The sequence below is a fragment of the Saimiri boliviensis genome, chromosome 17 (genome assembly GCF_048565385.1).
Source record: "Saimiri boliviensis isolate mSaiBol1 chromosome 17, mSaiBol1.pri, whole genome shotgun sequence".
NCBI classification, from domain to species: Eukaryota; Metazoa; Chordata; class Mammalia; order Primates; family Cebidae; genus Saimiri; species Saimiri boliviensis.
Genome location: NC_133465.1, coordinates 23,760,155 through 23,771,989, shown reverse-complemented (window position 1 = coordinate 23,771,989; position 11,835 = coordinate 23,760,155). Strand labels below are relative to the sequence as shown.

The 11,835-nt window shown below is 61.4% G+C and overlaps 1 protein-coding gene across 3 annotated transcripts in view; it reads left to right on the top strand.

Annotated features, from left to right (window-relative positions):
• Positions 1-249: 249 nt before the first annotated feature.
• The window catches only part of CAMKK1 (calcium/calmodulin dependent protein kinase kinase 1), a 33,250-nt gene continuing 21,664 nt past the window's right edge, over positions 250-11,835 (top strand). Inside the window, exons 1-7 of one of the 3 annotated variants that reach the window (XM_039476730.2) lie at positions 250-406; positions 7,811-8,214; positions 9,024-9,071; positions 9,510-9,563; positions 10,263-10,314; positions 10,570-10,703; positions 11,165-11,201. In XM_039476730.2, the coding sequence (XP_039332664.1) occupies positions 7,855-8,214; positions 9,024-9,071; positions 9,510-9,563; positions 10,263-10,314; positions 10,570-10,703; positions 11,165-11,201 (685 nt within the window). In that variant the 5' untranslated portion in view covers positions 250-406; positions 7,811-7,854. Of the gene's footprint in view, positions 407-7,810; positions 8,215-9,023; positions 9,072-9,509; positions 9,564-10,262; positions 10,315-10,569; positions 10,704-11,164; positions 11,202-11,358; positions 11,479-11,835 lie in introns of those variants that run through there. The other 2 variants (XM_074388371.1, XM_074388370.1) reach the window with 2 other exon arrangements.

Sequence of the window (11,835 nt, the reverse complement as noted above, 5' to 3'; positions counted from 1 at the left end):
GCAAAGGGTCTGGCGAGGAAGCCCGGTGCCCTGCAGGCCCAGGTGAAGGGCTCGCGTCGCGGCCTGGAGGGACTTCAGGGGCCCCGGACGCGGGGGGCGTGGCGAGGTCGGCCCAGAGCAGGGGAAGGAGCGCCCCTCCCGCGCCGCCCGCCGCGATCCCCCAGTTCAGGAGGGGGCGGGAGTCCCGGGCTCTCATTGGGCGGCGCTGGCGGGGCCGTTCGGCCCGACCAATGAGCGCAGGCCGGGCGCGGCAGTGGGCGGGGCGGCGAGTGCCGCCTGGAGCCGCGGCGCACGCGGGCTGAGCTCGGCGATCCCGGCCCCGGCTAGGCTGCGGGGCGGGGCGGGCGCGCAGCGGGAGCGAGCCGGGCAGCCCGCCGGGCCGCGGAGACTGTCGCCAGGTGCCCAGGTAGGGATCGGCGGGGAGGGGACGCGGGCCGGGAGCTGGAGGACGAACGCGGTGACACCTGCCCCCAGCCTGCAGGGAGAGGGGCGTCTGCCGGGCGGCGTCTGCTGGGAAGCGAGCGCGCATCCGGCGCGGGCGAGGACCTTCCCCTTCTGTCTGCGGGGCCGGTTGGTGCCCCGCGGAGTCTGCTCGCATCTGCGCCGGCCGCCGGGATCGCATTGCTACGGGCGCCCCGCCGCCTGCGTTCTTCCCTCGCGCCTGTCCGCGGACGCATCCATCCCGGGCGCACCGTCCTCCGCGCCCGGCCCCGGGTGGGTGGAGGCCGCGTCTGTGCGGAGTGGGCCCGGCCCGGGGCACCCACGTGCGGCTCTCCGCGGAGCGCTCCTCCCACGGCCCTCCCGAGCGTCTTCCTGCGGGAGTCGGGGGCGGGGTGGGAGATAAATGGGGCGACGGCGGCGTGCGGCGTGGGCTGCGCGGGGTGCTGCCCCGGCCGGGGCGCGAGGGGGCGGCAGAGGCGGGCGCTGCGGCTCCGGGGCCCGGGAGGCGCAGGGCTGGCGGCTGGGGGGGCGCCCACGTGCGCGGGGATATGCGTGTGCTGTTTGGAGGCGGGCGTGCGTGTGTCACGTGGAAGGGGGAGTGTGCCTGTGTCTGCGTGGGGGTGCAGGACAGGATGGAGTGGTGTGTGAGGGCGGGTCACGCGGACACGGACGTGTGCCTGTCCTGGGAGGGGGTGTGCGCGCGTCTGGAGGGCGGTACAGGGCCGTGCAGAGAAGGCAGTGTCACAGGCCACAGCACCGTGCCTTGGTGGAGTCCACGGGGCGGGCACAGGAGCGTGGGAGGGGCACACAGCTGGTGCCCTGGAGGATCCCAGGGACGCGGCACCAGCCTCCCGAAGCCCTGCGCTCCTTCCTCCAGTACTTAAAAATTGACCCCCAACTTCATCACGGGCACACACGCTCTGGGGACGTTTCGCCTCCTCCTTGATCTCCCACCGTCAGTCCCCATAGCAGCCTCGGCAGTCGTTTTAAACCTCACCTAGCTGAGGCACTCCCCTGCCAACAATCTCCCCCTGCCTTGAGGGGGTTCCTGAGCTCTGTCCACCACGCTGCCCCCACTCCCAAATCAAGCTCCAAGTCCCAGCCAGGAAATGACTCTGCTGTGCACCATGTCAGCTTCCACCCTCTCCTCTTCCTGAAACCCTACTCAGTGCTCAGAAAACAGCTCAGGTGCCACCTCCTCCAGGAAGCCATCCCTGAGGCCAGCACAGTGAATGAGGGGCTTTCTCTCCAGATGTCACTCCTCATGCGATCAGGTGCCTCTGATGTGGGGAAGACTCCACTGCAGCCACATCGGCCTCCCTGCTGTTCCTCAAATGGACCAAGCACTGTCCCCTCACGGCCTTTGCACCCGCTGGGCCCTGCGCCTGAAATGCTCTTCCCCAGATAGCCACGCTGCCTGCTCCCCCTTGCTTCCTTTGGGCGTCTGCTCAAATCCTGCACCGCAAAGGCCTTCCTGAAGCACACTGTGCCAACAGCATCTCCCAGCCCCCTTCTCCTGATCCTTCTGACTCTGCTGTGTTTTTCTCCACTGCCTGTACCACCTCACATATCATATCCAAACCACTGGCTTCCTTGTTTCTTGCTTCTTGCCCCCAGGATCAATTAAACTGTATGAGAGCAGAGACTGTGTTTCTGGTTCGCTGCTGTGTCTCCCCACACCTCGCACAGAGCCTGGCAGGCATCCAGCAGGTGCTCGGAGACTACTTGGATTTGCATCCCAGGCGTCCGTAGCCCTGACGCCTAGCCTGTGACCCCCTGCCCCTGGTCTGAGGCCAGTTCTGCTCCTCTGTCCCTGACATTCCAAGTTCCTGGAAGGCCAGGTCTGGGAGAACTGTCCCCACATTTGCATGTTAGAAATCCTCCCTCCAGCCGTACGCGGTGGCTCAAGCCTGTAATCCCAGCACTTTGGGAGGCCGAGGTGGGTGGATCATGAGGTCAAGAGATCGAGACCATCCTGGTCAACATGGTGAAACCCTGCCTCTACTAAAAATACAAAAATTAGCTGGGCATGGTGGCGCGTGCCTGTAATCTCAGCTACTCAGGAGGCTGAGGCAGGAGAATTGCCTGAACCCAGGAGGCGGAGGTTGCGGTGAGCCGAGATCGCGCCATTGCACTCCAGCCTGGGTAACAACAGCAAAACTCCGTCTCAAAAAAAAAAAAAAAAAAAAGAAAGAAATCCTCCCTCTAGCAACTGGTGTGGAGGAGGGGGTAGGGTGGGGTGGAGGTGTGAGTTTGGGGTCGCGGAAGACACACGTGGCAGGAAAGGAAGTGGGGTTGGAATCTGGACTTTCTAAGGGGTTCGACTTGGTGAGCTCACCCAGCCAGTGGCAGGGAGATGAGGGAAGGCTCTCAGAAGAGGCGAGGTCCGCGCTGTCCTCCAGGCAGCAGAGGAGAGGGAGGTGTGTTCTTGGCAGAAGGCACAGCTTATGCAGGGGCCTGGCAGCAGGACAGAACTGCAGTTGGGGCAGCTGTGGTGTGGCTGGGATGGAGAGTGAGTGTGGGGTGGGAGCGAGGCTGGGCCGCGGGAGAGGCCAAGTGGCGAGCAGGGCTCCTGGGCTGCTGGCCTGGGTCCGGAAAGAATGGGGCGGCTGCGGAACCCATCTCGGCAAGGGAGACAGGAGGATGAGCAGCTTCAGGGAAGATGCTGAGTTGAACGGGCCCGGTTGGATCTGAGCTGCTCGTGGAGCGGGAGGAGGCAGCTAGCTGGAAAGAGTGGGGCTGGAGCACAGACCTGGTGTGGAGGATGAGGAGGGGCAGAGGCGGAGGATGGGGCCTGGAGACTGTCAGCCTCCTCGGGTGGGCCAGGACGATGCGCCGGGGTAGCTGTGCTGAGTCAGGCACAGAGCCCATGTCGGTGCTTGGGGGCTCTCCGGGGATGGTGGGAGCGGGCGTCCTCACAGCAGGAGTCTTCAAGCATGACTTGGCAGAGACGCCTGGGCCTCCCTCAAGGGGACTGAGTCATCCCACGTGGGGGCGGGAGCTGTGGAGGGCACCCGTTGCCAGGGCCATCCAGACACTCATCGGGATCATAAACACGGCTCCAGCGAGGCAGCCCGGGGATGTCGGGGCCACCTTCTGTGTCTGGCCTGGGTGGCTGTCCCTTCTGGTGGGTCCTCGGCTGGTCAGGGCTGTCTGTCCTCTCACCTGGACATAGCTGGTCCCCTGCCTCAGCCTTTCAGAGCTCGGAATGAGGCCTGACCAGGGCCTGAAGCCCTCCCAGGAGGAGCTGCTTGAACTCGCGAGGATGGCTGCAGGGTCTGCCTGCTCTGGGACTCTTTTGAGGGATGCAACTGCATGGGGCATGTCCTGAGAGGCCAGGCCCAGCAGGCATCTGGAGCCAGGGGCCCACATTCCTTGGGAGTGGCCAGATACTTGTGGGGTGGGGCACAGCCTGGGAGAGAAACCCGGTGGGAGGGCGGGGTACGTGCCAGGCCGTCTTGGATCCGGGGGCAGAGGTGGGGTTGTACTTGTATATCAAGGCTCTCTTGGAGGCTTCCAGACACGGACACATCCCAGCCCCACAGTGCCCTGGCACAAGCTACTTTCGTGTCCACAGCTCATTCTGTTCTTTCTGTAGACCCGGGAGCTGGCAGGACGACGGCCATCTGTTTTGTTCACATGTTAGGAAACTGAGGCTCCAGGAGGCACAGTGTTGTCCAAGGCAGCGGACCCCCTAGTCTGGGAGGACAGGACTGGAGTATTTTTCCCAAAGAGGGAGGGCCTGAATCTGGCCATTCATGGCCGCAGGACTGTGCCAATGCCTGGGGAGCCCGCATGGCCGTGGGAATCCTTTCTGTGCCATGGGCCTGGGCCCCAGCCTGGCTGTTCGTCTCTCTGTTTGCCCACATGGCCCTAGTTATTCACTGAATTCGTTTCTACAAAGCATCTACTGAGGCCTGAGCTTGGGAAGGGCCTGAGACACCCCCTGTGTGAGCCCCCCGATGGGCCTGGGTTTCTGCCTGGGGCACAGAACCCCACCCAGCAGGCGATGCCAGGCTGGTAGCACCCGTGACTGTGAGGAAAGTCCAGATGTGAGCTCTGGGATCAGGGCCCCTGGGGCAGGCCGCCCCCACCCTGAGCACTGGTCCGTGGAGACCCACGGGCACACGGGCGCATGCCCACACCTGCATACACACATCACACTCCTGCGTGTGGACCCACAACACACGCAGACACATGCCGCCACCCCAGGCCCACAGCCTGCGCACACGTATTCTCTCCTGCGTGGACGCACGCTCTCACGTGCACCGCTGTGGCGCCAGGCCCTGTCTCCCCGACACGCGGCAGGGACCTCCGGCCTCCCAGGCCGCCGCCTCCCTCGCAGACGTGCTTAGTCACCTGAACTTGATCCAGGCAGGAGGGAGGGAGGGAGCGAGAGCCTGACGTCAGCCCTCGAAGCTGCCTTCCACCGCCCGCGCATCCATCTGGGCCACTGCGTGTCCCAGGCAATCACCACAGCCGCAGCACAACAACAACAACTTTTACGGGCCCCTTAGTGGCAGGTCCTGGTCTGAGCGCCTTCCGGGCATTCCCTCCTCAGCATCTCACAATACGTGGTGAGGGGAAGCCCCATTGTGGGTGAGAAAAACCCGGGGCATAGGGGCGAAGCCACCTGATCAGGACCCCCAGCCAGGAAAGGCGCAGCCTGGCTGCCTGGCCTCAGAGCCGGGGCATCAAACCGGGTAGCAGGGCTCAGGCTGGGACAGGAGCCTCTGCCCCGACCTGCTGGACAGCCCCAGCCCCAGCCCCAGCCCCAGCCCCATCCCCTGCGCCTCCTGCTGCTGGGCCTCACTCTACCTGTCTAAGAAAAGCGGGGAACCGTGTTAAAGGATGAAACAGGATGGCCTCTTGCCGGAATGGCAACCTTAGGAAAATCAGAGGCAAATTGTACGGGCGTAGGCAGCCTGTGGCTTCTGCCTGTGGTGGCTCTGAGTCCCGTAGTCCCGGGGCCAGAGGCTGGCTGGGATTCCGTCTCTGAGGCTGCCTTCTCATCTGTCTAATGGGGACAGGGCTGTCACGGTCACTATGGCAACCATTCATTTCTTCAACAAATATTTATCGAGTTCCTATTACACGCCAGGCACTGGTGATCTTTTGGAGACAAGGCAGACAAGAGCCCTAATCTCAAAGCTTACATTCAGGAGGGAAGACAAGGCTTGTGGGGTGAGGGGACTGGGCGGAGGGGCAGGCTGCATGCTGGGAGGGGCCTGGTGGGAGGGCACTGCCCTGCTTTGGCTTCCTCCTCCAAGGTCTCCCCAAGCGCCAGCCCCACTCCCTGTCCCTCTCACCTCCTCCGGGGAGTCCTCCCCGTGCCACAGCCCCCCTCACTGTCCCTCTCACCTCCTCCGGGGAGTCCTCCCGTGCCGCAGTCCCACTCCCTGTTCCCCTCACCTCCTCTGGGGAGGCCTGATTGATGTTCCAGCCCCGGTGCTTCCCTCTCACTCCTCTGGGTCCAGCTTTCATGCCTTTTCCTGTTCCCGGTGTGGACTCCTCCCTCTTCCTTTCTCCGTGTCGGCATCAGCCCCACTACCTCTAGACTTCCATTCTGTCAATATGCTGCGCGCCAGGCACGGGGGTCCGGACCACACCCTCACCCACAGTCTACCTCCAAACTCTGCTGTGAGGTTGGGGAATCTGGAAGGTATGGAATCCCCATGACAAGTCAGGAGACCGGGGCTCAGAATCGGGAAGGAGCTTGTCTGGGGCCCCAGGTAGGTCGGCAGGCAGGACTGGAACCCGGCCCTGGCTCCTCAGTGGCCAGCCCCGCCTCGCTGACATCTGCAAGGGCGTGGGGAACGCGGGGTGACACAGGCGCCACGCTCCCTGAGACCCACATTCTCAGTCGCCGTGTGGGTCCAGAGGAAGTTACCAGCAGACAGGAAGGATGGAGGGTCAGGAGTCCCTTCCTTCTCCTGAGAAGATGCGAAGTCCAGTGCAAGCAGGGGTGGGGCATCAGCTTGGGTGTGGCCAGCGCTCTGCCGGCTGGGACAGGGACGGGGGTCTCAGGCTGAGTGTCAGGGTGCAGTCCGGGCTCAGGGCGTAGCCCAGGGTCATGGCTGACGATGAGGGCTGGGCGTCACCTCCCTGATGTTTCAGCCACCACACAGCGACTTTGAGAACATGGATGTCGGGGTGTCATGCCTCTGTATCGCCCCTCAGCCCCCTTGTTGCTATCCCCTTTTTTTTTTTTTTTTTTTTGAAATGGAGTCTTGCTCTGTTGCCCAGCGCAGTGGCGCGATCTCAGCTCACTGCAACCTCCGCCTCCCGGGTTCAAGTGATCCTCCTGCCTCAGCCTCCCTCAGCTGGGATTACAGGTGTGTGCCACCACCTGTAATTTTTGTATTTTTTTTTTGAGGCGGAGTTTCGCTCTTGTTACCCAGGCTGGAGTGCAATGGCGCGATCTCGGCTCACCGCAACCTCCGCCTCCTGGGTTCAGGCAATTCTCCTGTCTCAGCCTCCTGAGTAGCTGGGATTACAGGCACGCGCCACCACGCCCAGCTAATTTTTTGTATTTTTTGGTAGAGACGAGGTTTCACCTTGCTGACCAGGATGGTCTTAATCTCTTGACCTCGTGATCCACCCGCCTCGGCCTCCCGAAGTGCTGGGATTACAGGCTTGAGCCACCGCGCCCGGCCAATTTTTGTATTTTTAGTAGAGACAGGGTTTTGCCATGTTGGCCAGCTTGGTCTCGAACTACTGACCTCAGGTGATCTGCCTGCTTCCACCTCCCAAAGTGCCGGGATTCTAGGCGTGAGCTGCCCCTTGAGGCCCATCCTCTTGCTTTGACAGATACCAGTGAGGCAGGGCCGGCTGGAGTCAGGAGCCCCAGGGAAGTCTTCCTGGAAGCAGTGAGAGGGATGGGGGTAGGAGGCTGCAACATCAGAACAGCCTCCCTGGAGGAGGCGGGTGGGTCTGCAGTACCAGCACAGCTTCTGAGTTGCCAGTGCCTCGCTCTGTGGTCCAGGGTCGGGACTCCGGACTGACAGGGCTGCATGCCCTGCTGGGGCTGAGCTGACCCTGGGCTCTGCTCCTCCAGAGCTGCTGGGCCTCCAGGCTTCTGCCCCTGTCTGTATGACCCCAGAGTATCAGGTTCTCTCTGCTTCCCTGTGAAGCCAGCAGGCAGAGGAGACTGAGGCCTGGAGGGCTGGCATATGGCAGAAGCGGATGTGAATTCCCTCTGTTCATAGGGACAGACTTCAGTTGGGGTGTTGGCACTCCCGGTAGAGGGAACAGCCAGAGCAGAGGCAAGGAGGTGGGAGTGGGGGGGCTGTGACCACGGTGGGGGGGCTCCTTACTTGGCAGCCAGCCTGACATCAGGAGTGAAGGCTTCTCTGTCCTCTTTTCTCAGGTTTCCAGCAAGGCTACTCAGAAGACCCCCCGTTGACTAAAGCAATGGAGGGCGGCCCAGCTGTCTGCTGCCAGGATCCTCGGGCAGAGCTGGTAGAACGGGTAGCAGCCATTGATGTGACCCACTTGGAAGAAGCAGATGGTGGCCCAGAGCCCACTAGAAACGGTGTAGACCCTCCGCCACGGGCCAGAGCCGCCTCTGTCATCCCTGGCAGTGCTTCAAGACTGCTCCCCGCCCGGCCTAGCCTCTCCGCTCGGAAGCTTTCCCTGCAGGAGCGGCCGGCAGGAAGCTATCTGGGGGCACAGGCTGGGCCTTATGCCACGGGGCCTGCCAGCCACATCTCCCCACGGGCCTGGCGGAGGCCCACCGTCGAGTCCCACCACGTGGCCATCTCAGATGCAGAGGTTGGTGGCAGAGCCCCTCAGTAGACTGCAGTGAAAACTCTTTTCTGTCCCTATCTGTGTCACACAGCTGTCTAGCTTTGGTTTGCATACCCTCAGAGCTGGGGAGATCACTACCTAACAATGCAGCCTCTCCCCACCCAGGCGAGCTCCAGCTGAGCCAAAGGCTGCCATTCCCACCCCCAGCCCAGGCCTAGGACATAGGTCTCTCCCTTGTCCCCTGTGTCATCCTCTTAGAGGTTTGAAGACAGATGCTGTGTCCACCCTGCTTCCTTACTCTTCCCCAGCTTGCCCTCCTCGCCTCTAATTCTGCCTCTTAGAATCCGCTCTGGCTCAGAAGTGGCCTGCCTGCCTCCTGCCTCTGGCTTCCGCTGGAGTTCTTGCTACTTAGGTCTGAAAGTGAACTCAGGTTCTAAGCAGTCTGCAGAGCTGGCCTCCGTCAGGGGCTGAGCTTTCTGTGCCTGAACCCAGCCTCTCAGCCTCTGCCCGGGGCTCTTCATCTTGTTTTTGGAGCTGCTTCTGGAAATAGTAGCTCATGGGTTTCTCATGGAATGGGGTCTCCCAGACTCCAGAATCCAGACAGGAATTGCTATGTTTTCCTGTCATGTGTTCACACATGAGCCACGTCTTCTCATCACATACAGGGGCAATGGCACCACTGACGTCCCCATCCAGACTCAGAAGCTTGGTGTGACCTGGGGGTCTGGGAATGAGGGGCCTATGGCCAGGAATGGGCACTGGATGGGCTCTGAGGTAGGAGCAGGGCTGCTTCTGGATCCAGCTTGACCTGATGCTTACTCTTCCCGCCACAGGACTGCGTTCAGCTGAACCAGTACAAGCTGCAGAGTGAGATTGGCAAGGTAGGACGGGGCAGGCTAGAAGCAGTGCGGGCTCCTGGATCCTCTGCTTGGCACTGGCCCTTCTCCTGTGTGGGAGGGAATGGGAGGCAGAGCCAGGCAGGTCCTAGCCTGGGGGTGAGGACATTGTCGTGCCCTGTGGGAGGTACACAGGTACCCAGGGGGAGGGTGGAAGATGACTCCTGAGTCCCGACTCCTCAGAGCTCTTGAGAGTTGACAAGGAGGGACTGAGGGAGGCATGGAGCCATGTGGAGCCAAGCAGGGGCAGTTGGTGGGGCACAGGAGTCCCCTCCTGCTACAATATATGCCCATGAGCCAGCTGGTGGTGAGAGGTGCACATGGCGGGCAGGAGAGACCAGAGCTGCTCAGGCTTCCCACTTCCTGAGCTGGTCCTGGGAGGGATTGCCTGTCCAGGTGGGGCTGACCGATGCCTGTCTGCAGGGTGCCTATGGTGTGGTGAGGCTGGCCTACAACGAAAGTGAAGACAGACACTACGTGAGTCTGGGGATGGGGGGACGCGTTGCCCAGGCCGGGCCCTAGAAGCCTGAGGGGTGGGGCAGCAGTGTGTGCAGGAGAGAGCGGACTGGGCTGCCCAGGAGTGAGCTCTAGGGGCATGCAAAGGAATGAGCTTCCTAACCCTGGGGATATCCAAGCAAAGGCTGGATTCCTCCTAGCGGAAAGCTCCAGAAAGGCTTGCTGGGGGAGAAAGGGGAAGGCCCAAACAGCTATGGCCACCCGCAAAACCCGTGTGACACATGCCTGGGTCACACCCTCAGGGTCGCAGCAGATACCCCGTCAGTGTGTATCTCTGGACCTCAGTCCACATGTCCTGGCCTGTTCTGGTGGCTGCACACTAGTGACGGTTCTTTTTTTCTTTTTTAGACAGAGTCTCACTCTGTCACCAGGCTGGAGTGCAATGGCACTATCTCAGCTCACCAAAACCTCCACCTTCTGGGTTCAAGTGATTCTCCTACCGCAGCCTCCCAAGTAGCTGGGATTACAGGCATGTGCCACCACGCCCGGCTAATTTTTTGTATTTTTAGTAGAGACGGGGTTTCTCCATGTTGGTCAGGCTGGTCTCGAACTCCTGACCTTAGGTGATCCGCCCACCTTGGCCTCCCACAGTGCTGGGATTACAGGCGTGAGCCCCCCGGACCTGGCCCACTAGTGACATTTCTGTCCCTCCTTCCTTAGGCAATGAAAGTCCTTTCCAAAAAGAAGTTACTGAAGCAATATGGCTTTCCACGTATGTATCTTCTGGTCTGCCCCCCGAGCGCTCCTAGCCTTAGTGGCAGAGGAGGAGGAGACCTCAGTCCTGAGCTAGTTTTGGCTGGGGATGGGGTAGAGAGGGAGACAGCCCGGGCAAAGGCTGGGGGCGGGAATGTGCTCGGGGGTTGCGACAAGACCACAGTCCATACAGACTCTTGCTGGAGGCTGGCTTTGGGCCACGGTGAGGCCGAGCCGTCTGGAGCAGGTGCTTGAGTTCCCTCCCTGGTCACAGGTCGCCCTCCCCCAAGAGGGTCCCAGGCTGCCCAGGGAGGACCTGCCAAGCAGCTGCTGCCCCTGGAGCGGGTGTACCAGGAGATTGCCATCCTGAAGAAGCTGGACCACGTGAATGTAGTCAAACTGATCGAGGTAGGGGGTAGTGGCGAGCCAGTAGGGGGCGGTGGTGAGCCAGTGGGAGCCGGCACCTGAGTCTCACTTCTGGGGCTGGGGAGCCCCTACCACAGACCCAGGGGTCTTGCCAAAGGAGCAGATGTGGCTGAGGCTTCTGAGGACAGGGCCAGACTTGGGGTGGGGCCGCAGGAAGGCTTTGGGGGGTCCAGCCTGGTCAGGGGTGTTCTCCTGTTCCCATGGAGGGTGAGGGGCTGCCCCAGAGGCAAGAAGTGAGCCCCTCGATGCAGCAGGAGGGGAGAAGGGCTGGATGCCAGGCTGGGGGCCAGTGATTTCTGAGGCTCCATCCGTCTGGCACCTGTACACTCCTGCTCCATTGTCTGGGGTGGTTGCAGTGGATACTCAGGGTTCTGGGGCTGGCCTGGGACCCCAACCCCAGGCCTCCTCAAGCCCCCGCCGCCATGTCTGCTCCTTCTGACCAGGTCCTGGATGACCCAGCTGAGGACAATCTCTATTTGGGTGAGTAACCCAGCTCGTTTCCACAGCAGCTCACCCCGGGCTGGTCCAAGGGCTCCCTTGGGACACACATGAGCTTCAGGTGGGCGGCGTGAAGGCACTGACCTCCTGGGAACAGAAGAGAAACACGCGTTCTGAAGCCCCAGCGTCCCTTGCCTAGCCCTGCAGAACCAGGCCCAGAATACCGGGTTAGACGCAGCACATATTCCCAAGCCCCACTCCCTGCATCCCTCCGAGCATCAAGACGGGGGATGCATTTGGGCTCTGCACTCAGGGAGAGGCAGGAAGCAGGCTGCGCAGGTTCCCAGATGCTGTAGCTCTGTGCCTCAGTTTCCTCACCTGTAAAACGGGTACGAATGGTATCTACTTCATAGGGTTGATGTGAGGATATGTGAGTAATGGTATGAAAAGCAGATTCGTTATTTGCCTTGTTAAGAGTGATGTTATTATATTATTTCCTTGCAACTGCTTCGGGGCTGGGCTTAGAGGAGGCCTCAGAAAATGAGGCAGAAGAAGAACTGGCTTAGAAATTAGAGGCCGAGGCTTTATTCTCCTTTCTCTACCCTGCCTGCCTGTCTCCTATGACCTTTAGGAAAACTTCTACCCCTTCTCTGTGCCTCAGTTTCCCCTTCTGTAA